General features: G+C 35.3%; 3 protein-coding genes across 12 annotated transcripts; 1 reads left to right on the top strand and 2 right to left on the bottom strand.

Annotated features, from left to right (window-relative positions):
* Positions 1-1,930: 1,930 nt before the first annotated feature.
* Positions 1,931-4,483, bottom strand: LOC116176983 (medium-chain acyl-CoA ligase ACSF2, mitochondrial-like). Of its 4 annotated transcripts, none has more exons than XM_031495833.1 (10): positions 4,370-4,483; positions 4,023-4,068; positions 3,679-3,976; positions 3,415-3,635; positions 3,267-3,369; positions 2,974-3,218; positions 2,762-2,927; positions 2,465-2,712; positions 2,268-2,409; positions 1,931-2,221 (listed from the first exon to the last, which is right to left on the bottom strand). In XM_031495833.1, the coding sequence occupies exons 2-10, from the start codon at positions 4,058-4,060 to the stop codon at positions 1,976-1,978; spliced, it is 1,707 nt and encodes a 568-aa protein (XP_031351693.1). In that variant the 5' UTR covers positions 4,061-4,068; positions 4,370-4,483; the 3' UTR covers positions 1,931-1,975. The 4 variants fall into 4 exon arrangements, with proteins under 4 accessions (XP_031351693.1, XP_031351695.1, XP_031351692.1 ...); XM_031495835.1 differs by lacking the exon at positions 4,370-4,483 and having other exon boundaries at positions 3,679-3,884; positions 3,939-3,976; positions 4,023-4,102; XM_031495832.1 differs by lacking the exon at positions 4,370-4,483 and having other exon boundaries at positions 4,023-4,140.
* A 2,590-nt stretch (positions 4,484-7,073) lies between these two features.
* On the bottom strand, positions 7,074-10,598 carry LOC116176982 (medium-chain acyl-CoA ligase ACSF2, mitochondrial-like). Of its 7 annotated transcripts, none has more exons than XM_031495829.1 (10): positions 10,154-10,598; positions 9,770-9,839; positions 9,416-9,710; positions 8,657-8,877; positions 8,504-8,606; positions 8,214-8,458; positions 7,956-8,121; positions 7,655-7,911; positions 7,467-7,608; positions 7,074-7,422 (listed from the first exon to the last, which is right to left on the bottom strand). In XM_031495829.1, exons 2-10 carry the CDS (start codon positions 9,832-9,834, stop codon positions 7,204-7,206), a joined length of 1,713 nt encoding a protein of 570 aa, XP_031351689.1. In that variant the 5' UTR covers positions 9,835-9,839; positions 10,154-10,598; the 3' UTR covers positions 7,074-7,203. The 7 variants fall into 7 exon arrangements, with proteins under 7 accessions (XP_031351689.1, XP_031351690.1, XP_031351687.1 ...); XM_031495830.1 differs by having other exon boundaries at positions 9,770-9,836; XM_031495827.1 differs by having other exon boundaries at positions 9,416-9,713; positions 10,154-10,597.
* Positions 10,599-15,968: 5,370 nt separating this feature from the next.
* Positions 15,969-25,596, top strand: LOC116176227. The gene is made up of 2 exons (XM_031494708.1): positions 15,969-17,470; positions 25,477-25,596. The coding sequence occupies exons 1-2, from the start codon at positions 17,150-17,152 to the stop codon at positions 25,594-25,596; spliced, it is 441 nt and encodes a 146-aa protein (XP_031350568.1). The 5' UTR covers positions 15,969-17,149.
* Positions 25,597-26,076: the final 480 nt, after the last annotated feature.

The following is a 26,076-nucleotide window of genomic DNA, read 5'->3' as shown; positions in this document are numbered from 1 at the left end:
GTATTTTATCTGAAGATATTATGAAACTTTTTTGTTTGTTATGCATTTCAAATTTTAATGGTTTGCATTTTTCTTCAATAGACATTTAAATAGTAGCTCTATTCCTCAAAAACTTGCAAAATTGTGTAAGTGTAAGCAGCTCTGATAAGGTGTTAGCCTGGATCGACCCGGAAATAGTTATTTGTTTCATTAGTACAAAAAATGCCAGTTTTCGGGACGAGGAAGATAGTTGCTGGACGACGCGTTAGCGGAGTCCAGCAACCTTCCGAGTCCCGAAAACGCATTTTTTGTACGAATAAAACATAACATTTTTTCTCCAACCCCCTTTACTTCAAATTATATTCGAATTTAGATTCAGTCACAGTTTCACTACTATAGTATAAGAACTTCTGCTTTCTTGTCCCCACGTGTCATGCCACTATAGTTTTTAGGTTAACTTATAACCTATTCGTTCTTACTTCTTACTTCTCATCTCTCGCGACTTTGTAGGGAGCAAATCTTGAGGTAGCATGTTCTGCCGTTTCTATAATCCCTGGCGGAGTGCAATCCATGTCGCTATCGGTTTCAGTCATTTTATTGTATACACAATTAATATTGTTATATTTTGTATTGAAATAAAAAACTTATCATACAGTTTTTTAATTAAAATTAATTGCAATTAACTTTTTCAAATTTTGCATTCAAAATGACAGATAATATAGTGCAATGGGTCTGAAGTAGATGGCGTTACGCGCGACGGCGGGTTGTATACGTATTAAAATTACGTTCACCGAATATGTAAATTACGTTACACATGGTTTAAATAAAAATAGCGAGCGTAAATCATTTTCAATACATGTACCTACATACGTATAGGTAACATCATTATTTGCATTGAATATGCAAAAATATTTGATTTGTATGTATAGAAATATCTTACAACCTGCAATGTAAAACGATGTCAATGTGACATATCTCCGTGATTGTAATTTTTTAATTGGCCAACTTTCAAGGTCAATTTCTTTTTGGTACTAGGACCAAAAGTATCCACTTTTTGTACAGTTGCCATGGTGAAAGCGATTAATCCGCAAAACGTCAATTTTAGGTACCGAACACTGTCACAAAATAGCGTCTTATTCAGGTGGTTGGAGAAAAAAAATTTTTCTTATAGAATGTGGCCTGTAGAATCCATAATTTCAAACAGTTCCCAGATTGGGCTACTAGTTCAAAAGTTACAGCCCTTTGAATTTTCTTTCGAAATTGATCTAATAACTTTTGATTGAGAAGTCTAATCGAAAAAGTACGAATTGTTTTGGATTCTACGTACCAAAATTAATAAGAAAAAGTGTTTTCCCGAGAAATTTTAGTGCAGTCGATTTTTGGTAAAAAAAGGAAAGTTGTACACTTCCTTTTTTTGAGGCAAGAAGAAAAAATTGGCTCAGATCGACCCGGAAAAAATTTTCTTATAGAATGTGGCCTGTAGAATCCATAATTTCAAACAGTTCCCAGATTGGGCTACTAGTTCAAAAGTTACAGCCCTTTGAATTTTCTTTCGTAATTGGTCTATAACTTTTAATTGAGAGGTCTAATCGAAAAAGTACGAATTGATTTGGATTCTACGCACCAAAACTAATAAGAAATAGTGTCTTCCCGAGAAATTTTGGTACAGTCGATTTTTGGTAAAAAAGAAGGTTGTACACTGCCTTTTTTTGAGGCAAGAAGAAAAAATTGTCTCAGATCGACCCAGGGGTGTTAGTATACTTTTCCCAATTCCTACAAGACTCAGTATCTAGTTTAATGGGCACCATATAAATAATCAAAATGAAGTTTGAGTTGCATTTAACAATGCAATTGCATGATACAAAGGCTGAACTGAATATATACTGTATCGTAGTTTTGACAAGCAAATTATTTTTGGTGCGAATTGTGGTGCAATTCATTTCGGCGCGAATTTTCCGGCAACCGTTTATTTAAAACAATCTAAACACAATACACACTAAATAACTCCATGAAAATAAACACTTTTTGCAGAGAATTGGTCCCTCAGTTTGGATTTTTGAATTTTACCAGACGTTGTTTTTGGAAAACTATCAACCACGCGCAACTGGGTCGGTATTTTCTGCGTCGAAATTTTTCCAGCACAGAATTGCCTCAGGGAGCTTAAATTTAGCGTAGCCCCAGCTTCTAGTTTTACACACGCGCACAGTTCTTCGCCCAATCGCTCGTGCCCTATACCAATCACCTGAATGCAAGAAACGTCAGTGGAAGAATTGGTGCGAGCCACTTACGTAAGCTTCCAAAATGTCTGGATGCGTGTTGAGAACCTCTTCTACTTCTCCCGGGCATATAGTTTCGCCGCCCCTTATAACTACATCTTTTAATCGACCGACAACTTTCCCATGGCCATCTTCGTTTAGGACAAATAGATCCCTGTCAAACACAAGGAGTTTATGCACGGGGTTTGACACTTAGATTAGAAACTAACCCAGTTTTAAACCAGTTGCTTTCATTTACATCAATCTTAGTTTGTTCTGGTTCATCATAGTACTCCGCCATTATCAGATAGCCGCGTACCCATAGCTCGCCAGGTGAACCAAAGGGAACAAGATTGTGATTCGCGTCTACAACTTTAGCTTCCACGTGATCTCCAATGTAACCCCAACCTTCAAATGAGTTACAATCTGTAATTGACTGAAATGCGATCCCAGTCATTTCAGTTGAACCATAAACAATCTACGTTAAAACAAAAATAAGTATCAAAGTTGTAGGTTGTTGGTTCTACCTCTACGCGGTTTATCTTTAAGTTCCGTTTTATTCTTTGGATTAGATCAAGCGTACACGGAGCGGCGCCTATAAGCGCTTGTTTGAGCCATAGTTTTTGGTACTGTTTCTTTTGAACGGTTAGCAAGTCTACGAACATGGTGGGTGTACCGCACACAATCGTACATCTAAAAAACAAAATCAAGTCCTTACTTATCATCGCAAGGCAGCTACCTCTCAGCCACGAGAGCTTGTAGATTCGCTTTTGAGTTGTATAGCGGTGAAGGAAATACTAACGTTGACCCAAAGTGAGTAGCAGCCAGTAAGCACCCTATCACGCCGAAGACATGGAAAAGAGGGACCTGGACAGAATAAATCTGACCTGAGGTACACAACTGAAGCCTCTTCCCAGTTACGTAACTATTATTTACCACTTGAAAGTGTCTCAAGCAAATGGCTTTAGGTTTCCCGGTAGTTCCCTAAGAAAAATTGAAGGAATACGGGAAAACGGTTTGATACATACTTACAGAAGAGAATAAGATCATGCATATGTCATCTGGTGAGACTGGCGAAGATATCTTAGCAACAACGTCGGTTAAGTTCATAACGTCAGAGTAACTATAAGTACCCCTACACTCATATCATTAGTAAGGGTTGTACCTTAGGTTGACATACCTCAAACGTCTTTCAGAAATGATGATGATGGTTTTCAGTGTAGATACCGAATTCGTGCGGAGGATTTCGCCATCACAAGTTGCAATCTCAGGCAGCAAATCACATAGTTTATCATAGAAGTGCAAATCTTTATACTCATCCGGGCAAATAATGGCCTTGACCTTGCATTTTACAAGAGCATTCTTCAGCTCTATCGGTTCGTAGGTCGGGTCTAATACCACCTGCAACTGTCGTTAGTGAGCCTCAACAAAAACGGTCACGAACCGTAGTAAGACCGGCCCGTGCAGAAGCAATGAACGCGATGACCCATTCCACGATGTTTGGCGCCCACAGTCCAATTCGGTCGCCTTTCTCCAATCCCAGATTGGAGAAACCCGCAGCTAATTTATCCGACTGGTGCAAGATCTCCTTGTACGATACCCTTCTATTGTCAACCACAGAAACAAGTGCGCATTTTTCCCCAAACGCACCTGCGGCATTCTCAATCAAGTTTCCAATCGTAAGATATTTCAGTGGTTTCCTACCAGGATTATGAATGTAACTTAAGCGAGGACCAGATTCCCTAATATTCAATTCGGTTTACGCAAAAAGACAATATTGTCACTTACCCGGAATTTGGTACAGTCGACGCGCTTGTTTGGCTCATTGGATCTTCTAAGAGAGAAGTCGTTGAGTGAATTCGTATAAATAAATATTCACATCTACTCGCCTTTCTTTAAGTACACGTACTTAATTACACGTGATGTACATTACATGGTTTACTAATTAAGGTAGATAACTTCAATTTAGTATTTTTATACTTACTCTAAATTTCAATTTATTTGTTCTAGTTTTATAGAGATAGGCAAAGTTGAAATTTTGTTTGGATTTTAAGGGTTAAAATGGATTAGGCATTATAAGTTTACAGAATGTCGAAATTTCAAGGACGTTATCGACTCACAGATTAATTTCTTACCTATTCAGATGCTTATCCTCTACCCATTTTACCCTTTTCCTTAAGAGGCGAGAAGAGGAGTAGTGACTGATAGTCGAAGCATATTTCCATTTAGAGTAGTCTCAAAATGAGAAGTACATCGTGACGTCATCACTTTCTGCGCGTATTGTTGCCACTAGTGGCGTATCATAGGGTATTTAAATTGAGGTTTGAACGTACATTTGCTGTGTGAGGCAATGCACAAATGTCAACGCGCGCGCTCCCCTTAGGAGTTATCATGGACTCTCCCGGGCACATTTTCATGCTTTGCGCAAATGACGTCACGATGTACTTCTCATTTTGAGATTACTCTAGTTACGTAAGGAGAACCACCCCAATTTTTTTCATTCATTTTAAGAGAAAATGCAATTTCTTGTTTCGGTATTTTTACGTGCAGATTGTCTAGGACATTTCCATTCAACAAAGTCTTCAGGTACTAGACGGAGATTGAAACGTTTTAATTTTTGATGTGATCAATTACTAATCAAAGTAAACGTAAGACCAGTTAAGCAGCACTCAATACAAAAATGACAAGGAATCGATATCTGCAGGAACGGGGTTATACACATACTGTCGTAGAAAAGGACATCATAGTCACAGGAAAGTGAAGAAGAATATACAAGAAGAAAAAGAAAAACTGCGCAAAGTTCTTCTATATAGAAAAGTGTAATCGTTAGCATATTATCGCTAAAAGATATTGTTTTATGCTCAGAAGAATGTAAATAAAGCTTCGTTCTTGTTACAGCTGCGTTTAAAGAAAATTTAAAACTTATCACGCAAAATAACTGGCACTATTTGAAAATAGCACAATTACCATGTATTAGATAAAAATTAAACCAAAATTAGATAAACTAGTTGTCAGGTAAACTCCTGAGGTGACATTCCGACTACTTTTAATAGTCATTGCAATTATCTTTGGTTATAGTGTAAAATTTAGAAAATACCCTCTGGCGCCTTTATTTTGAACCCGACGCAAAAGTGTATAAGACTTTTATGTAGATCTCATCAAGGCACATCTTTTTTGTAATTAACATTTTTCATTCTGATGATTACTTTCCGAGAAAAATGCAAATTTGGATAACTAAAATTAATAGTTTAACTTTTCAATTCATAACTTCTAAAAAACTAAGAAGCTCACAAAAAAACTGTAATGAACTTTTTGTATAGTTTTTTGAGCCACTTTGGCCAATGTATACGAAGAAATGGAAAACAATTTCAAGCTGTCAATGCTCTTTTCAACTTTTGACACTTTCAATAACCACGAAGATGGTTAGGGTTACGGATCAAAACCAAAGTAGGACGTTTTCGATTCCGCATACCCCAAATTTCGTCCAAATCCGTTCGGGCGTTTTTTAATTATCGTGTTCACAAGAAACGAATCACATACACACGCCCAGACGTCAAGCTAAAAATCACTTTTTTCGGTCTGTCAAAACGTCCAGAAAACGCAATAGGCATATCGAAAATTTATCACGATTACAATACTTTCATTTAAACATACTTTATTTTATAGCATAATGTTAAAATGGCATATTAATAGGTTTGAATGAGTAGGCTATGCCGTTCTTTAACCGTAAGGGTAGATAAAGTCAAAACAATTGATTGTGCATTCTAATGACATCTGTCATTCTTGTTTCAAATGTACGTTATAAAGTGACGTTCAGAACATATGACAATGCTGTTTCTATAGAAACGATCGCAACGGCAGAACCTAAGCTGGCTATTTTTGACGTCTCTAAATTAAATTCAGAATTGTCAGAAGCTTTACAATGATTTATATGGATTCTGTTATAAGATAAAGTTTTGTATTATACACGACGACAAAGGGGAACTAACTATCTTTCACTCAATGGTTAAAATATCCCTTATCGTCTTGTATAATAAATAACTATTGTATGTAGTTGGAAAGTAAAAAACAAACGAAATCTGACATAATTACTTGTAACCGTCATGTCAAAATTACAATCTATTGCGCAATAGTATAATTGATGTTCAACGTTTTGTAACGCCACTACCACTTAACTTGTTATGCCGCTGTCAAGTAACTTATTCAAAGTGTCGGGTACACTTACATTAAACGAATTTGCAAAAGCAATCCATTCATGTGCTTAGTTTTACAAGAAAACGTTAAACTTTTATTGGACCGATACTATGACAGTACCTAACTATCTAACTAACGAATTTATGTCAAGACATGATTTTAAGTTACGTAACACATAATAACCCCTGTTAAGTTTTTTATACACATTCTCAGTATGTTGGTCCCATGACAAATCGTCATCTATAAAAATCCCTAAAAACTTGGTATTTAGACTAACACTTGGGGTTTCGAGTTCTTGCTTAGCCCTACCAAAGTTCACATCACACAGTTTTATTTGTATTTAATACAAATTTGTTAGCACTGCACCAGGAATGAAATTGCTCGTTCACATATTTAACCCTATTATGAGTTATTAGAGGATTTGGAGGAATTGGAACCGCTTACTCGGGTTCTTGTCACAGCTCCGATAAAGGATGATGAGAAGAGTGACAGGGTACTGAGAAGAAGGTCACAATTAAAACCCCCAGACAGGAATGGATCAGAATTTTAAAGGGCAAGGTTTGTTGTAAGGTCATACATATATACAGATTAGTGTAGCCAGTATTGAATAAACTGCAGTTTTCTGGAGTACTTGTTATTCTTCTCTGCAGTACGACCATTATTTAATTGTGCAAATACATAACACAGTTACAGTTTGTTTAAACTATCAACCAATTCCAATTTATTTCATAACTTTAATTAAAGATTTTTGTCATTTGTCAGTTATTCATTCTTTCTATTCACTGAATTGCTGCCTTAGTAAGAACTTCTGCACCTTTCCAGAAGGTGTTCTGGGAAAGCTTTCCATTATCCGCAGTTGAGTTGGCATTTTATAACCGGAAATTTTTCGATCACAAAATTCCCTTATCGAATCCAATGTCAGTTCAACGCCGGCCTTTAGCCGCACACAAGCGCATACTTCTTCACCCAAACGTTCGTGTTTAACACCAATTACCTATCATGTCAGCGTTACTTGGGTAATTTGAGAAGGGAATCTACCTGAGCTTCCAAAATATCTGGATGAGATTCCAGTAACTTTTCAATTTCCGTTGGGGATATATTTTCGCCCCCTCTAATTATCATATCTTTCATTCTACCCACCACTTTTCCACTACCATCCTCGTAAAGAATGAATTGGTCTCTGTAAGGTAACGTAAATAAAGGAGTACGCGGAGTAAGTGACGAACCCAGTTTTGTACCAGTTTTCACAATCCAAAACTTCTCTGGTGCTGTCAGGGTCGTCCAAGTAGCCCTTCATCGTATAGTATCCACGTACGTATAATTCCCCAGGTATACCAAAAGGTACGATGTTTCGACAGTTGTCTACGACCTTGACTTCTGCATGATCAATAATATATCCATCGTTAATTCTTTGCCCAACTGTAAGTCCGCTTGATGTAGAAACAAAAACCGCCCCGGATGTTTCTGTAGCACCATATCCCGGCTAAAAAGGTTGTAAGTGTCTAGTAATTTACTCTTTGTTTATACCAAAATTTGTTGGACATTTAGTTTGTCCTTGATCTTGGCCAACAGCTCCGGAGAAAATGGAGCAGCGCCGATGAATGCTTTTTGCGCATAAAGCTTTTTTTTCAACTGAGTTTGAACGTTTATCAAATCTATATACATAGTAGGTGTTCCATAAATCAGGGTACATCTGTAACGCATTTTACATTAATTACAGTTTCATGCGCGACTGATTAAATGAATAATATAAGCAAATGCAAGAAAAGCAAACCGTAGATATACCTTTCATTTTCAAGAGCTTTCAGGTTTTCTGTCGAGTTATACATTGGTGCAGGAAAAACCAAAGTTGCGCCGAAGTGAGCAGCATTTGATATAGATCCTACAACGCCAAACACGTGGAACAACGGAGGTTGTACGCAGATGATGTGTTGAGCCTTGTCAAAACCCAATCGTTTCCCCAAGAAGTAGCTACTATTCACCACCTGACTGTGGGATAAGCAAATTGCCTTTGCTCTTCCCGTGGTTCCCTGTAGAAGCTTGAATTACGTTAGGTTAGAAATCATGTTTCTTACGGAAGAAAGTTGAATAACACCCGTCTCTTCGGGGTTCACGTGGTAACCCTCAACCGTGTTAGTATCTACGGCGTTTAATACCTCTGCGTAATTGTGTGCTCCCCTAAACGACATAGGGGAAACTTAATGAGGACTACTCCATTTGGCACTTACCTCAGTGGCGCATTCGATATGACAACAACGAACTTTAACGCTGGGCATTTGGCCGAAGACAATCGCTTTGTACTACACATTTCTAACTCTGGTAGCAAGCATTTTAGAGTGTCATAGAAGTTTATGGATTTATACTGTTCTAAACAAACGAGTGCTTTGGTACCACTTACATTCAAAACGTGCTCCAAATCCAGTGCTTTAAAGTTAGGATTTATTGCCACCTAAAACCAATACAATTAAGCACCGGAAAAAGTAAAGCTCTCATATGAACCAAATTTCAATTCACAATAAAGAAAGTTAGTACATGCTGAAAAATGACTTCGTTTTTTTGTACATATTAATTTTCAATATGAATTGTAGATGACAATATACATACATCTTAATAATTTATTACATAAAATCTTAATAATATTATTGTTAATCAGAAGACACTATTAGTGTGATTGTTAACTTCTTGTTTTTGTTTCTTTTCAAAAGAAGTTGGTGGTTCTCTTTTAAAAAAAACTGGGGAGACAAGACTAACTGAACCAGAATAACTATTATATTATGTCTACAACTATACAGTGCAATTGCCGCAGAAAGTTTCCTGTGATACTAGATTTACAAAAACTTGGATTCGTCATTGTAAACGTGAAGGAACTAATCTGTGTGATATGGACATGTATGAACTGTGAAGGTTATTTGAGATATTGAATGTTTTGTAATGTGAGGCCGATTAACAAGTTTGGATTGGGGTTATCTCGAGTTATATGTACCTACCGTAACCAAACCAGCACGTGCGGATGCATAGAACACAATCACCCATTCAACTATATTCGGTGCCCACAGACCAATTCTGTCACCCTTTTCCAAACCCAAACTGAGAAACCCCGCTGCTAATTTATCCGCTTGGTGCAAAACTTCTTTGTACGTAACTCTTCGGTTATCCCAAACTGAAACAATGGCATCCGTTTTCTCATATTTGTTTGCGGCATCTTCGAGTAGTTGTCCAAGTGTTAAAGATTTAAGCGGCTCGCTGCCAAGATTGTGAATGTGACTCAAGTGAGACTGTCCTCTGCTAGGTAGGGTGGAGTTTAGTACGGGGTGGAACAAAAGTTTTAGGTTGGTACTTACAATCCGTTATCCTTCTTTACAAATTGTACACTTTGGGTGTCGGTGGAGCACACTGGACCGTCCATATCTACTGATTTGATATGTTTTTTATAGGGACACATTATTTCAATTCGCAGTCACATGATTAATTCATTTCGTATTACAATTTTATGATAATCTATCTTAACAATATTTCCCACGCAATTTCGCCTTCCGCTACGCGAATTCAGCAACCTCGTAATTCAAAATGGAATGAATTCGCGATTTAATTCTATTTGGTGAAGTAAATCCAATGGAATTAAGCCTTTTTTAGAACCAGAGCTTGTAATTAAATCCTTTTGCAAAATGAATTGTAATTGTGAATTGTAAAAAAGGTTTCAATCTTACAAAAGACTAAAATCTCACCTCATGAAGAATTTTTCATCTGTGGCAGAGATGGGAGCTTCCTTATATCAGTTTCGAGCATTCTGCCACCTACTCCGAATTAGGTTTTCCTGCAGTTTTCCTAATTTTTAAGGTGAATACCGGGGTATCCACTGCATCCGCGATTCCTGGAAGTAAAATGCAACTTATATTTCCACGTCGACTAATTGGGATTTCCGTCTAGAAGACAGATACAATATTTTTCTTGTTTTTCTTTCCTTCCTGTTGAGATTTATAATCAGTGGTAGATTTAAAGTGTCTTGGAAGTAGTAGAAACGTAGGATATTCGTTAGAAAAACTGTACATAATTTTAAACAGTAAAAGACCTTGTTAATTAATTAAACATAACCCTGACAACGCGTACAATGAACATTCACAGAGCAGGTACCTACAGTAGAAATTAATGCAAATGTAATAGTCTACTCAAATAAGCTCCAAAAGTAGTCTAAACTGGATGATGTCACTTCACTCAACGATACCAAGTGTATTCTAGGTAAAAAATTCGCTGAATCCAAAAAACAAAGTCCCCCTGGCCGAAAAATGCCGGAACATATTGCAATAAACAAAAAACGAAGGAAAAATGGGAAACTGTCGTTTTTTTCGCATTTGACTTGAATGAAGAGAAATAAATTTGTTTAAAACGGTTTAAAATCGAATTTTTCATATACTGTTTATCAGGAATGTTCATTTTCGAATGTTATTGTGTTTTACGGAAAAATATAAAAAAAGGAATCTCCAAAGTTAACAATCAGATTTTACAAAGCAAAATTAATCCGATCTTTTTGAAAATCCGTATTTGGTTACTTCTTTTGATGACAAAATAATATTACAAACCCGATCAGCGTAGGTACGTATCATAGTCATTGATTAATTAAATAAGCAAATTAAAAAAACTATGCTTTGTCTTTCACACTAAGCGATTCCCAGAGCGTTTTCAATTTTTTTTACAGTTAATGAATCCTAAAACAACCTTTTTCAACAATTGTGCGGATGATTCTTGTAAATCGACGGATGTGCAATTTTTTTTCAAAATCCGAAGATTTTCTTAGTCAACAAATTGAGTAACTTCTAAAATATAAACAAGAAATGTAGATCTATAATCGGCGAATGGAAAGCACTCGCAAAGACCTGCATTTAAAAAAAAATTCGTCCAAATCCGATTAATAGTTCACGAGAACTCAGTTTTTGACAGGGTTACAGCCCTTTGAATTTTCTTTCAAAATTGGTTTTTAGTCCATAACTTTTGATTGAGCAGTCTAATCGAAAAAGTACGAATCGTTTTGGATTCTACGCACCAAAATTAATAAGAAAAAGTGTTTTCCCGAGAAATGTTGGTGTAGTCGATTTTTGGTAAAAAAAGGAAGGTTAGGTATACACTACCTTTTTTGAGGCCCCCAAAAAAAATTGTCTCAGATCGAACGGAAAAAAAACATTTTCTTATAGAATAAGGCCTGTAGATTCCATAATTTCAAACAATTCCAAGATTGGGCTACTAGATCAAAAGTTACAGCCCTTTGAATTTTCTTTTGAAATGGTTTTTAGTCCATAACTTTTGATTGAGAAGTCTAATCGAAAAAGTACAAATTGTTTTGGATTCTACGCACCAAAATTAATAAGAAAAAGTGTCTTCCCGAGAAATTTTCGTGCAGTCGATTTTTGGTAAAAAAGGAAGGTTATACATTGCCTTTTTTTGAGGTCCCAAGAAAAAATTGTCTCAGATCGACCGGAAAAAACATTTTCTTATAGAATAAGGCCTGTAGATTCCATAATTTCAAACAATTCCAAGATTGGGCTACTAGATAAAAAGTTACAGCCCTTTGAATTTTCTTTTGAAATGGTTTTTAGTCCATAACTTTTGATTGACAAGTCTAATCGAAAAAGTACGAATCGTTTTGGATTCTAAGCACCAAAATTAATAAGAAAAAGTGTTTTCCCGAGATATTTTGGTGCAGTCGATTTTTGGTAAAAAAGGAAGGTTATACATTGCCTTTTATGAGGCCCCAAAAAAAATTGTCTCAGATCGACCGGAAAAAAAACATTTTCTTATAGAATAAGGCCTGTAGATTCCATAATTTCAAACAGTTCCAAGATTGGGCTACTAGATCAAAAGTTACAGCCCTTTGAATTTTCTTTCGAAATGGTTTTTAGTCCATAACTTTTGATTGAGAAGTCTAATCGAAAAAGTACGAATCGTTTTGGATTCTACGCACCAAAATTAATAAGAAAAATTGTTTTCCCGAGAAATTTTGGTGTAGTCGATTTCTGGTAAAAAAGGAAGGTTATATATACACTGCTACTAGATCAAAAGTTACAGCCAGGGTTTGTGACAAGTAGCATTGAACGATTGTTTAAAGCTTGAACTTTTCATATGCTTCAATTTGTCCAAAATGTATGATTTTTATTAATCAGAGTGCCAAGGGCCTATTATGGAGTTACTTTTCATATCGTATTTCGGGAGATATTCCATTTGTTATTTAACTAAAAAAATTCCACAGTTCGTCGATTTGTAAATCACCAGGCCATCTGTAAAAAAAAATGAGAACGCATCGTTTTGTAAATTTGTTATTTAATTATTCAATAACTATAAAACCAACGGTGACTGGATTTGTCATATTGTTTTGTTATCAAAGGGAGTGGACAAATACGAGTTTTCAAAAAGATTGATTGAATTTTATTTAGTAATAACAAATTGTTAATTTTCGCGATTATTTTTTTATATTTTTCCATAAAAAACAATAACATTTGAAAATGAACGTTCCATATCAACTGTATATTATAGAAAATTCAATTCTAAACAAATTCATTTCTATTCTTTTTTCGCTCAGAGCAATAGTTAAGTTAATAGTTAATAGTAACGAGATAATTGAAGTCAAGTGCAAAAAGAAACGACATTTTGCCATTTTTTCTTCGTTTTTTGTTTATAACAATATATTCCGGGAGTTTTCGTTCAGGGGGACTATGATTTTCGGATTCAACGGATTTTTTTACATAGAATACACTTGGTTTCATTGAGTGAAATGACAACCGTAAGACAGAACTGTAATGCGAAAATTCTTGATTTTAACCGATTCCAGTACAATTCTGGAAATTATTAGGCTTTATGACGATTTTAAGAATTGTAATGGTTCTGAAGGTTTCAAAGACTCTAAGAGGATTCTATATGAGTTCTAACATTCTGAAAGGATTCTAAGAAAATGACGATTCTAAAGATTTTATGGAGATTCTTAAGATAAGATTTTAAAAGGATTGCGACTAGAGAAGTACTTATAAGAAGATTTTTAAGATTTCAAAAAGTGAATATTAAAAAATATAATATTCTAAACCCTCCTCCAAGAACTACCAAATTTTTAACGTACTTATAATGAAATGCATCTAATAATAAATTACATGATAGGGAGGCTCAGACAAAACTTATTTTTAAATTCCGGAACGCTATAGTGCGCCAAAGTTGCGATTGGTATAGACGAGAAAAAATATCCAAAACAGTTATAGTTATCTATATAAATCCCAGCGCGCATGGCCGCCAAAATGGTACAAAAACACTATATTTGTGTATTTTTTGTGACTATGAAATTACTTACTAGGGTCCTATACCCCTTAAAATGTTCCTTGCGTATATAAAAGTATTAAAAGAATTACATAAGCATATTTCTATGACGTTTTTTGGTCGCGCATCGCCCCTAAAAATGTGCTAAATTTGGTTATTTTGCTAAAATTCTCACATTTTTGGTTCCAGTAGGTAAAACAAATTAGGACTAGGATTTTAAAATAGATAAAGTGTAATGGCAGTTTTTTGGTTATTTTTTCTTGCCTATACCAACTGTCGCGCACTACAGCGTTCCGGAATTTAAAAACAAGTGTGTTTCTAACCACCCTATTGCATGAATTCCATCCCATTGGAATCTCAGCATGGAGGATGTTCATGTTATTTTATGCAATAAATTGGTTTCAACACGTAAGGTGGTACAAAATTTGTGTCTTATGGTACAATGAGTAGCAAATTAAGGCACCAAAATGGCTATGTATACGGAAAACAAGCTCCTTTCATATTTCTAATTAACGAAAATATGTTATTAGTGAGATTATGAGAACAAAATTTAACCCTGTGTTAAAACCTGCCTACCACTATTTTTAGATCGCATTTATTTATGGCGCATCGCCCACGTGTAAAGTGGAGTAGATGGTGGCATTGTCCAAAGAAAATTTTATTAATCTGGCAGCCGTGGCTTACGAGAACCCTACGGAAGTAGCGTGTCTGATTATTGCACGCAGCGTTATCCATACGCTTGTGTTGTCCTTGTTTTAATGACGAACATTGAAATACAAGGCTTGAACGTTAAATTAAATTTGTAAGTTGACTTCGTCAAACTTCCTTAATGGAAGAACCAAAATCAAATCATTGTCATTCACGATCAGGGGATCAGGTAATTAATTAAACGAGAGCATTTAGACACCTTTTCTTATGTATCTTCCCTACACACTACAATTTCTTATATAAAAGAATTGTTAGTCGCCCAATTGTTACTTTATACATCCAGTGATAGCTGCCCTTTCAAACAAATTCAAGGAAGCGTCTTGATGTAACAAGGAATATAGCGAAAACTAAGGACGGCTGATATAACTTTCAATCGTGAGCAGTGCGAATAAGTTACATTTTCAATAAGAATAACTTACTTACTTACATAGTTGCGGTCATTACACGATCTTAAGGTGCTCGGATTCAAATAAATTGTTACCTCAAAAGTGTTGGAATCCACGGAGCAAACATTTTATTGCGCTATTTTTGAAGGGAGAAGTTACGTTTATTAATCAAAGGTGCATCCGATTTGTTTATACGAGGTGTTGACAAAATTATAAACAAAGCAGCAACCGGTAAAAAGGTTAAATACAATTAATGTGTGCTTTCTTTTGCTGAAAATCTTATGTTAAAAGAGTAATTTTGAACATTTCCCTACTGTGTAATTTTTCCTAAATTGGAACTGGTGAGAAACCTGAACCACGGTTGTGCCGATTTCAAATTGGTCAACCATCTTTCGTAATTCGCCTTCAACGAGTAACCAAATAAACGCGATCCACCATCCAGTTTTCTAAATTGGTACTGACCTTTCAAAGGAGAAAGTCATTAGAACGTTCCTGAAAAGGTCGATTTACGAGAATTTATCCCGTGAACCAGTTTGTGTATTTTTCATGAGCGATAAGTGAACCCAAATCAAAATTATTAGTAAAGTTTTTTCTCATTAATTGTGGGGTATTTTTTAAGTTCATTAGTACCATTCGTTTGTGTGGATAAATTTTATTTAGCATCCAGAGACCTGTAAATTTGTTTTTTAATAGAACTTCGTACCTGGTGTTGGAGATATTATAAACAGTGGGAAAAAATTTACCTAATTAATTAGATTTGGACGTAATCAAAAAATTAATTGTTACAGTAAAATTTTTACCAGTAGCGTAGAGAATAAAACTTATTTTCTACAAGAGGGGTTTCTAACTCCGGTAAATATAACTAGGCCATTACAAACGTATTTGGAATTTTTGAAAAATCTTTGGAAATAACTGAGATATCAACGAAACATTAGCACCTTCTATGGGCACTTTTCCCGGAGAATCTAAAATCTGTTATTTCCATAACACGCTAAATGTTGAAACTATAGCTATTACTTCTTTATATCTTATGAGCGCCGTATCGAATTTTTACGGAAAGAAATAGGGGAGAAAACCCTATAGTTCTACATAAAATTTACAGAAAAATTTCAAAATCAAATGCTTTACATTCATTTCTCCACAAAACTTCCATCGGTAACTAGATCTTGCTGAATCAACATGAGAATGATGGTGATTCATTCAAATAAATTTCCTTTTTGTCCTCTATCTCATTCCGTAAAAATTGAATATGGCGTCTATAAGAAATGAAAGTAGTAGCTTGTAGCTAAGTGCCCATAGAAGGTGCTAATGAGAACCATCTATCTCCGACCGTTTAAACTATTGAAATTTCTCATGCTTTTTTTTAGTCACAACTCACAAAAAGCGTCAACTTTGCCCTCATTTAACTACAATCACCATTATGGAGATCCCAATGGTGAGCCACGAATTTTAACCACCCTGTACAGGGGATGCAAGTTAAAACGACCCCTTCGTAACAAATCATTTGATATTTAGACTGTAAAAAAATCGGAAAACACGTCAACTTTAGTTCTCAAGGTCCAAAGGTCCGAAAGTCCAAAATAGTCCTGGCCTACTCAGAGTTTTCCTTTAGTTCAGAGAAATATTTAGAATCGCGAAAGTGCAAATTTTTGATAAAATCTTAACTGGAAAAATGCCCAGGTCAATAAATGTAAATAAGCTAATGCAAATTTAACTTAAATTTCGTCTTCGTTTAGATTATTAAAGCGAACACGAAGAAGGTGTAAATAATTTACTTACTGAACTGAAACATATGGAAGTTTAAAGTTGAAACTTTAGAAGGCACGCTGAAATTTTCTGACGTTAAATTTTAAGTACTTCGACTAAGTTGTAGGTTGTCGCAATACTAAAGGCACTCTCATTGCGAAATGATAATAAAGATTGTGTAACTTCATAACTGCATTTAAAGTAGGTGTAATTATATTAATTCACAGAAACCGTCTAGGTCATTGTGTCGTATCACGTAAAAAATACTTTTTCAGAAGGGTTGCCCCAATCAACCTTTAGGGTGGGGAATCCGAAGTTTCCATTGGCCAAGACCTGCCAACATCCCGCAAACAATCCTTGCGAACCTGCAGAAGTCGCGATAGCGTGCCTGTTAGAAACTTTATTCACGAATATGTGCACCTGTTCCGATTTGAAATGAAATTTATTTCAGAAACAACGTAAACGCTACCCCTAACGGTTTATTAGAGCGCGCGCTTTAACTATTTTATTTCGGGAAATGATGCGGTAACTTTCGCGGCTCGAAGATGTGGGTTTTTGTTAAATTTTCTTTGTGCGAATACGTAGATTAAGATGTCGCAAGCGCGCAAAGGGGGTGGCGGTGGTAAGGGCCCCCCGAAAGATAAAAATGAAGACGGCAAAGATAAGGAATCGAAGGAGAAGGTGCCGTCGAAGGATAAGGAGGAAACGGCATCGAACGCCGATTCGGAGGAGACCATTCCCAAACCTCAGAGTGCCGGTGTTACAACAAGGGATGCTGCACAGAAGGTTTTGGTCCTTTGTCAGAAGGGTGAATGGGCACCCATCGATCAGGTACTTAAGTCTATGGAGAAAGCTATTGCGAACGCAGGAGAAGACGCTAATACTGTTCCATTGGCAGGAGGACTTGATTTGGTAAGTGACAGAAATGATTCCATAATACTCTTGCTAAGTGCTTTCCTTTCGAAATGGTTCGTCTTGTAGCACATTTAAGCGATCAGCCACAGTGGGCCAATTTATCTTGACTGTTGTTTCACAATGGGGAAAATAAGCTCAAGGTCAATCGACTTCCACCGAAAAACTATGTTAAAAATATGCACATGAAAATTATGCCAGAACACGCTCGATGGTCACTAACTTCCTTCTAGTCTTTTGCATTGCTTACCTTCTATCATACCGACCTATTTTATTTGTCCTACCTGTGCATGGATACATGTACTAGATTCATGGCCCATAACAGTCTACCCTATTTACTGAGTTAAGTTTATGAAACCGAGTACCAAATTAAGTTTAAATGTAGATAATAATTTGGTTTCATTTTTTTAATTAACGGTACTAATTGTTGCGGGTATTCTATGTTTTTGTAGGATCTGTTATGGAAAAATAAAATCAGCCCAATCTAAAAGAATATCCTCAAAACTACAATTCAAAGTACATTGCAAACTTAGGAATCAGGACCTGTAAAGTAAAGGAATTTTTCTGCAAGTACCATGGGTGTCAGTGGTTTTATATGAAAGTTGTGTTTTGTTGTGGTGAGAAAAATAGTTTCGTTTTTAAGTAATACGCCTTCCATGTGTCTTTTTTCTTAGCTTCACCGTCTCCCATCCTACGATTTCATACCTAAACCTTGCATAAAAGTTTTCAGACCTTACAGCCCAAGGATTTAAGCATACCGAACCACCTTCATACGTTCGCATATCTTTTCAGAAACTGACTCTTCAATTTCTAGAAACATTTCACTTATACTACTAACTCTTCTATAATCCGTACGTAGATCAAAATAAAGTTTTGATTCATTCCCAGAATTTTCAGAGCGAATGCTTGTCCACGGATAAAGTTGTTGCCCCTAAAGCAGTTGCACTCGTTTATTCCTGGTTTTTCTTTGGGTTTTGTCGATTTAAACCTTTATACATGAGCCACCTTCCTGATTGCGTTTTAAAAGCATGCAAGTATTGTGTATCGGAACCCTCCCGAGAACCATTCCAAGCAGTTTGTCTCTACAAAATGTTATTTGCATCGATTTGCGCTAACGGACTGATTTTGCGGCCTGTCTTTATTTCAAATTTGACCCCCGAAACCTTTAAAGATCTGAATTATCTATAGTCCTCTGTTCTAAAAGCGATTCGGTATGTTGTAAATCATACGCTTCATTTCGCCAACCTTATTAATGTCTAATACAATCGATTAAGTTAAACGCAAAAGGGATATCAAGGGAATTAGATTTGATGGAAGATAGGTAAATTTAACCCTTCGCTTCGCCAAGCATATTGACTTCAAGGATTTCGTATGTGATTTTTTTTACCATAAACTGCACGTGTTCCTACCTTTGTCAGCCACAGCGATTTTCAAATTTGTCATTTACAGTGCAATATCGCAATAGCACAGAAACATTGCGAAACCCTATAATCTACAACTCTTTAATTACAGAGAAAGCTTTTCTATTAAGCGAAATATTGTGGTCAAAAATGAAATAATCCTAATTTGATTGATGACAACAGAAATTTGTGATGTCAACTGATTTAATTACCTAATTACGGAAGCGCATAAGGGACATTAAGCAATTTTGATTATTAATTTGCAGATCTAACTGTAAACGTACGCATCTATCAGGGAATTAGTAAAAACTGCCAGAATGGCAATTTTCAGATGTATTTTGAAGTGTAAAGACTCTGCCAGGGGATCTATATGAAAATTTACACATTTTTCTGGAAACTCACACGTTTTTCTATGAGTTTACAGAACATTGCAAAAAGCGATGCCGGCAACCATATACTTCCCGATGTTACAGACGATATTTTTTCAGCCTTAGATCAGGGAATACTTTCAGTGATGGTATCACTAGATTTTACTAAAGCGTTCGACTTAATAGATCACAATATATTGATAAGCATTTTACATTATTTTGGCTTTAGCAACAATGCGTGCGCTCTGATTAAGAACTATCCTACTGATCGGACGCAACAGGTAGTATTGAATAATAATAAATCATTGTCAACATCTGTAGCAATGAGCGTTCCGCAAGGGTCGGTGTTGGGACCTCTTTTGTTCATTATATACACTGCCACCCTCCCCAATTGCCTGAAATATGCAACGTGCTATCGATATGCTGATGATACGCAGTTACAATATAATTTCTTTAGTAAAGATTTAGGACCTTGCGAATGAGAGAATCAATAGTGACCTCAACGACTTATTATAATCGGCGAAACAACTTAACTTGAAAATAAACCCATTAAAATCCTCTGTAATCATCTTTGGAGGAGCAAAAGAAAGAGAGGCCTGGAAAGATGATATAATTATAAAAGTGGGCGATGAAATTCTACCAATTAAAGATGATGTGAAAGTTCTTTGGTTAGAAATTGATTCCAAGTTGAGATTTAATCACTTGTTTCAAATAGGATAACAAAAGCGTACTCAAATTTAAAATTAATTTTTAATCAACGTTCTATACTTAATCAACAAATGAAAATTTCGCTTTGTAACTCACTTGTCCTGTCACAGTTTGTGTATTGTGCTAATGTGTACGGACCATGTTTGGATTATGATTCCAATAGAATCCAAAAAATTCAAAATTCCTGTTTGAGACTAATTTATGGAATAAGAAAGCATCATCATCACACAAATTGAAAGGAACCGGATGGCTAAGCATGAAAAATCGTAGATATGTGCATGAGATGGTCTTATACCATAAAGTGGTAACAATAAATGAACCTCTTTATTTATATAACAAAATTCAATTTAGTAACAACCCTAGATTTGTTAACTTAATTATACCACCAATTCATAAAACGGAATTATATGAAAGATCATTTTCATACAATATTTCTAAAAAATATAATGCTTTAAGCAATAGTTTAAAAAACATACCCGTCGGGAAATTTAAGAAGGCACTTCATAACATTGTTTTTGCTAGGCAAACGTTTGATTTGAGTTAAATTTTATAACCCATTTGACTGTAAGTTATTTATTTTTATTTATTTTTTTTTTCATACATTTTGTTTTTCACAAAGTTATTTATGTACTTATTTTTTTTCCCCATTACAAAGTAATTCTTTATTTTTCTGTACAATTCCCAATTAGATTTTGATTTCGTTTCATTATAGTAGGGTTAAGTGTAAGAGCAGAGTTGGGCCGCCGTGAGTAGCCCAACATCTGAACTTCGCCCTGTTAAATTGTGTGTGTGGCATGATTTAATAAAAGACTTTATTATTATTATTATTTCGGCCATCTCCCACAATTTAAAGATGGCTTCAATTATCAATACAGAACAGATGCATTGAGCGAGTATCTAAAATTTAAAATTAATAATTGTTTTGTACGACTGTGTAAAGTGAAAAACAGCTGACTTAGAAATATTGAAGCCCATCAAACCCGAAGTCATTAAAGTAAAAAAATGAAAGGACGAGAAAACGACCCTTGGGCCTTTCTTGAACATTAGGGTCTAGAAAACTTAAAAAACAACCGAAGATACGGTCTGAGGGAGATATAGTGCCGGAATAGAGTTATTTAAATGGCATATAAAGTTTATGAAATCAGCTCAGGCGCTTACAAAAAGTAAAAGAAACTTCGAATGCTCCAAAATGCACTTTGAAATGCGGTTGAAAAGATTTTCGATAGCTTTCTGTGGCATTCCCAGAACTTTTTAAGGCCTTTCCAAAGCGTGAAAATTGTATAAGCTTCAGAAATATACTAAAGCTCTCCAATAAGTTGTTATATGCAGTTTGAGCACACACAACAAAATTGCCTTTAGGTAAGCTCAGGGAAAGTATATAGAAATGGGTCCGGATGATTAACGGGTTCAACTAGTCAACAAAGCAAAAATAAATAAGTGAACCGGATAGGCACCACTCAGTCTTCTAGAAAATTTAAAAAGAGAGAAAATACTTACTGAGCGGGAACATTTCATACTAAGAACTCCTTGCTCTATTATTAATAAATCTATAAGCGTAAAGAGATTGAATGGATTGTACATAAACAATAACAGTAGTCGAAGAATAACTGAAATCGTTGGCAATTTAATTCAAAGTCTCGAAAATTAAAGAAAGGGAAGTTTTTAGCCAAGGAAATTACATTTGCACGGCCTCTAACGGGAAAATAAAAAAGAAGAAGTACACAAATGGTGTAAAGGGGGTTAAAGAATATAAGTTTTAAAAGGTGAAGCAGAAAAAAATCGTTACAAACCGTATACGAAGCTCTGCATGAAACTTGAATCGATATACTCTGGTTAAGTTCCTAAGGAATTCTGTAAAGGGCGTTTACAGACCAAATCATACTTGCCAATTTTTTATATGGGAGCTGTTGTTATTTAATTAGGGGTGGTTTCTTTTTAGAAGAAGTATTGCTTTAGTAGACTATGTTGATACTTTGGTTATAAATAAATACGACTAACATTAAGAATTGAATGGAAAATGTGTTGATTTTTTAAATGGCAACCCTCCTTTTTAAAACTCTACATTATGTATAAAAAATAAGAGTATCTTTGTATAAAGCAGTTTATTCCAAACAAAAATTTGCAATAAATTAATAATAAACATATTTAAATTCATGTGTATATAATTTAATCGCCCTGGCAAGATTATTATTAAGATCAATTTCTTTAATGCTGGATTGATTTTTTTCTCCGCTACTCAATAGCATTATTACAATAGAAGAAATATTAAACAGTCGATACTTCGAAAACTCAAAATGTTCTTGAAACAGACCTTTATACAAAGTTACCTTCACTTTTGTACTTAAACAGCGTTGTAAAAATAGGGGATTTCTATAAAAAATAGTTTTTAACATTTTTTTCAATTCAATTTTTAAATGTTAGTTTTAGAGCCCTCTGTATTTCTTTATAATCAAACTATCAACAGTCTAAAGTGGAACCTCTACTTAAAAACCAGCATCAATGAAATAATAAGCTCTCGTATACCAAAAGTTGACAATTATGACTTCCGGTGCAAACGTAATTTTTTTAGTCGAAAATGAAAGTACAAACAGACAAGCAGACAGACAGACAAACTGACAGCCACACTGAGCGACATCATCGAGATTTTGTTTGATTCGGAATCCTAGTGCTTCAAAATGTATATTTCTCTCAAAAAAGTGGCGGGGGCCATTTTTAGCGCATTTTTTAAGAATTAAAAAAACTACTGGCTACTAGTTTTATCCTTCATGGTACTCTAATGAAAGGTCTCAACGAAAGGAATTAATTTCTACCAACCATAGCCCTCTCCTCGACCTCTTATCGTGGAAGAGAGTACTCACAAAGGGCGATTGAGACGTCTGCAAGAAATATATCCATTGGTGCGCTTTATCTGCACAAGAGTTGTGCACAATTTATACTTGTTTCCCCCTCCTTGCTAACGTGCGGATCGTAAAAATAGAATAATATCTAGCATGTTCCATTTAAAATAAGCAACTTGGTGTCAATTTGAGGTATAACGAATTTGAAAACGTTTGAGATGGGTCCCTCTTTGGTTCCTCTCATCAACATTAGTATATCGTCATGCTAGTGATATTACTGTGTGCAATGGCATGCGGTCACCTGCACCACCCACAAAACACATGTCCAGCTAGCTCACAACAAATAAAGTCATTCACAAAAACCAAATTTGGTTCAACCAAACTTCTCAACGGAGCAATATTTTGTTCCTCCACTCTCGGCACTTTAAAATCTTGTTATATCTTCTCCTCTCGCTTTTCTTTAATATCTATAATTTTATATATAATGTAGTTCTCCATTTTTTTGGGGTTCGTTGAGATTCTTTAATATATAAAAGGAACCACAATTGTTTATTGTTTCTATAAAGCAATCGATTTCGGGTTTAACCACCCATCATCAGGCATGTGATATTTTTTAGCATAGCCTGATGATGGGTGGTTAAACCCGAAATCGATTGCTTTATAGAAACAATAAACAATTGTGGTTCCTTTTATATATTAAAGAATCTATAATTTTCTCTTCTTTCACCTGCAGTTCATCTTTATTCTTTACTTTCTTTTCTAATTCTCTGTTCATCTCTTGTAAGTCTTCATGAAATTTCAAATTTATGCTTTGGCTAAATTTTCTTCTACTCCGTCAATTTCTTCTTCTAATTCCAATAGCTTCGAGGATTCTACTTCTTTGACAGTTGGTCTTCTTTCCTTCCTTAATTTTAGTTATCGTTCTCCTGTCCCTTCCAATTTCTTTAAAACAAAACGTTGAGTCTCCCCCCCTTTCTTCTGTTTCATTTTCTTCAGTTTCTTCTTTGACTGGTTTTAAGTTTTCAATGTAATTATTTAAATTTTCTTCTTCTCTTTTAGAATGGTTTACCTATGGCTAGGTTTATGGTTTCTTCAATATTCATTTGTCGTATCACTACTCGACGATCTTTTTGTATTAATTTTGTTTCTTCTTTAATTTTTATTAGTTGGAAATAATTTTTTATGAAATGGAATGCTCCTGAGTTCTTCGTAATCTCCAAGGGACTAGTGAAGCTTCTGATGGTTTCCGTCGGAGGGATGGTTTGGATGTCGCCATCAAATTTTTTCGGTTTTTGGTGTAGCATGTGATCGGCTTTATAAATAACTGCGGGGTTTCCATGGAGTGTCTTCTTCCTCGATTCTTTCCATTGATTTCTTAGCCTTCCAATATCATTATCATGCTTCGTTCTTCTACACTTGATATTGTGCGGTCTTGGTCATCCAGCCTTTTTGTAGTTCTGCTGGTGTGGGCTCCCAATTTTTATTCCCGGTTCTCACGGATCGCCAGTTTTCTTTTGGCTCTGATTCGTTTCCTTAATTTGTTCTTTAGTTTGTTTTCTCAACTTCACTGGCTCCTCGGGACACTCTAGAGCTCCAGTGTTCTTTGGTGCAGAGGTATCCGGCATCATTTGAAAGTAGAAAATCAAGAATTTGGTTTTATATGGCGCATTTTTCACATAATGTAACCTTTCAGTGTCTAACTAATATTTATGGTTTCCCTTCTAACTTCTTCATTGACTCTTCGCCGTCTAATTCCAACACACTTTCAGGATAACCCTCTTTTTGGTGCAAATCGAGTTTAAATTACATTAGTTTAGATCCATTGGATGATAGTTGGACTTTTAAAAATCAAAACTTCTCCTCGAAAATGACATTACTAGTCAAAATTGTTATTCCACTGCCAAAACTAAGCCTTCTTAACCCTCTGGCCGTCAAAAATGCAAAACTTGTCATAGATTTACACATTTCGACAAATTGATTTGATTGCTGTTAATAATTCTGAGTTTAATAAACAAAAGAGAAACCTACTATGTTAGTAGTTGAGCAGAAAATGACGTTTATTACAAACGGTACGCTCAGAGAAAGAACTACGAAAAGCAAAAGTAAAGAAATTAAAATTAGCTGCAACAAAAATTGGAAATTTGCTTGCGCCATTTGCAGTATGGAAAAGCCCACGACTATGTTAAGAAAATGCATTATACAACTAAGTTTACACGATTGATACTAAAGGGGATCAAACAAGCATTGCACTTTTACATTGAAAATCGTTTGATGCACTAATAATTAGAGAGTGTGCCTGGAATGCCAATGCACTAGAAAGCGTAGGTATAATCATCATCTAATACTTCCATCCTACCCATCAGTACCTTCTAAAATATTATTTCAATCCGATCGCCACTAATGCTTCATGACGACTCCGGTTTCTTCCTTATAGTTTCACAGGGATTTAGTCCTTTTTACTTTTCAAATTCGAAGGAAATGCCTCTAAATGCGTTCTGTGTCAGAAATATTACTTTAACCTATTGATTCTCATTGTTAAAAATTTTATTAACATACGTAAAAGCAATCTTCTTTAAATTGGACTGATCTCTCTACCTAATTGATTACTCGCGAAGCGAATACGAAAGGAAAATATTACAAAGATTATAGGCGATTAGTATTGAGCAAACAATAAAGTTGTTTTTTGTTTCCAGGCTACCGGAATGACACCGTTAATGTATGCAGTGAAAGACAACCGAACTTCGCTTTTGGATAAAATGATCGACTTGGGATCTGACGTTAGTGCTAGAAATAATGTAAGTAGCTCTAATTAAAGAGTAGATATACTCGTAGTTACCACGTGTTGCATAAGTACGAATTAAGTTTTCCCTCAAAATAAAATACTTTCACGAGATCCTACGTTGTAAAGAGGTAATTACCTAGTATCTTGAAATTTAACTCGGACTTTTCCAACTTAAACTCGGAAAGTCCGATTGTGTTTCTGAATGTCCGAATTGAACCAGAGAAATCCAACTTAAACTCGGAATTTCTGGTCTTTCTTCTGAGACCAAAAACGCACAAAAGAGACTTTCGATATCTTACTATAGCCACTAATAATAACCAATTATCAATCAAATAGTTAAATTCTTGATAAATATCCGAAACAACCTAAAACTATTGTAGAATAGCATCTTTCTGTTCCACAAAGGTTCGACTACCCGCCTACAACAGTTGAAAACAAAATTGAATACCAAAATCCAAAAAAAAAAATTGTACGACGATGGAAAGATCCGAGATTCATTTTAATAAAGTTT

Source organism: Photinus pyralis, unplaced genomic scaffold (genome assembly GCF_008802855.1).
Source record: "Photinus pyralis isolate 1611_PpyrPB1 unplaced genomic scaffold, Ppyr1.3 Ppyr1.4_LG7, whole genome shotgun sequence".
Classification (NCBI taxonomy): Eukaryota; Metazoa; Arthropoda; class Insecta; order Coleoptera; family Lampyridae; genus Photinus; species Photinus pyralis.
The sequence above is the reverse complement of the archived record's forward strand: the minus strand, read 5'-3'. Positions and strand labels throughout refer to the sequence as shown.

Coding starts and splice junctions, on each gene's coding strand:
- LOC116176983 (XM_031495833.1), bottom strand. CDS start 4,060: ATGAGCCAAACAAGCGCGTCGACTGTACCAAATTCCGG. Junction 3,636..3,678: donor CACGGGCCGGTCTTACTACG/GTTCGTGACCGT, acceptor CGACAGTTGCAG/GTGGTATTAGACCCGACCTA. Junction 2,410..2,464: donor AGCAACTGGTTTAAAACTGG/GTTAGTTTCTAA, acceptor TGTGTTTGACAG/GGATCTATTTGTCCTAAACG.
- LOC116176982 (XM_031495824.1), bottom strand. CDS start 9,870: ATGTGTCCCTATAAAAAACATATCAAATCAGTAGATATGGACGGTCCA. Junction 9,714..9,769: donor GTAAAGAAGGATAACGGATT/GTAAGTACCAAC, acceptor CACCCTACCTAG/CAGAGGACAGTCTCACTTGA. Junction 8,878..9,415: donor CACGTGCTGGTTTGGTTACG/GTAGGTACATAT, acceptor TATTGGTTTTAG/GTGGCAATAAATCCTAACTT.
- LOC116176227 (XM_031494708.1), top strand. CDS start 17,150: ATGTCGCAAGCGCGCAAAGGGGGTGGCGGTGGTAAGGGCCCCCCGAAA. Junction 17,471..25,476: donor TGGCAGGAGGACTTGATTTG/GTAAGTGACAGA, acceptor TTTTGTTTCCAG/GCTACCGGAATGACACCGTT.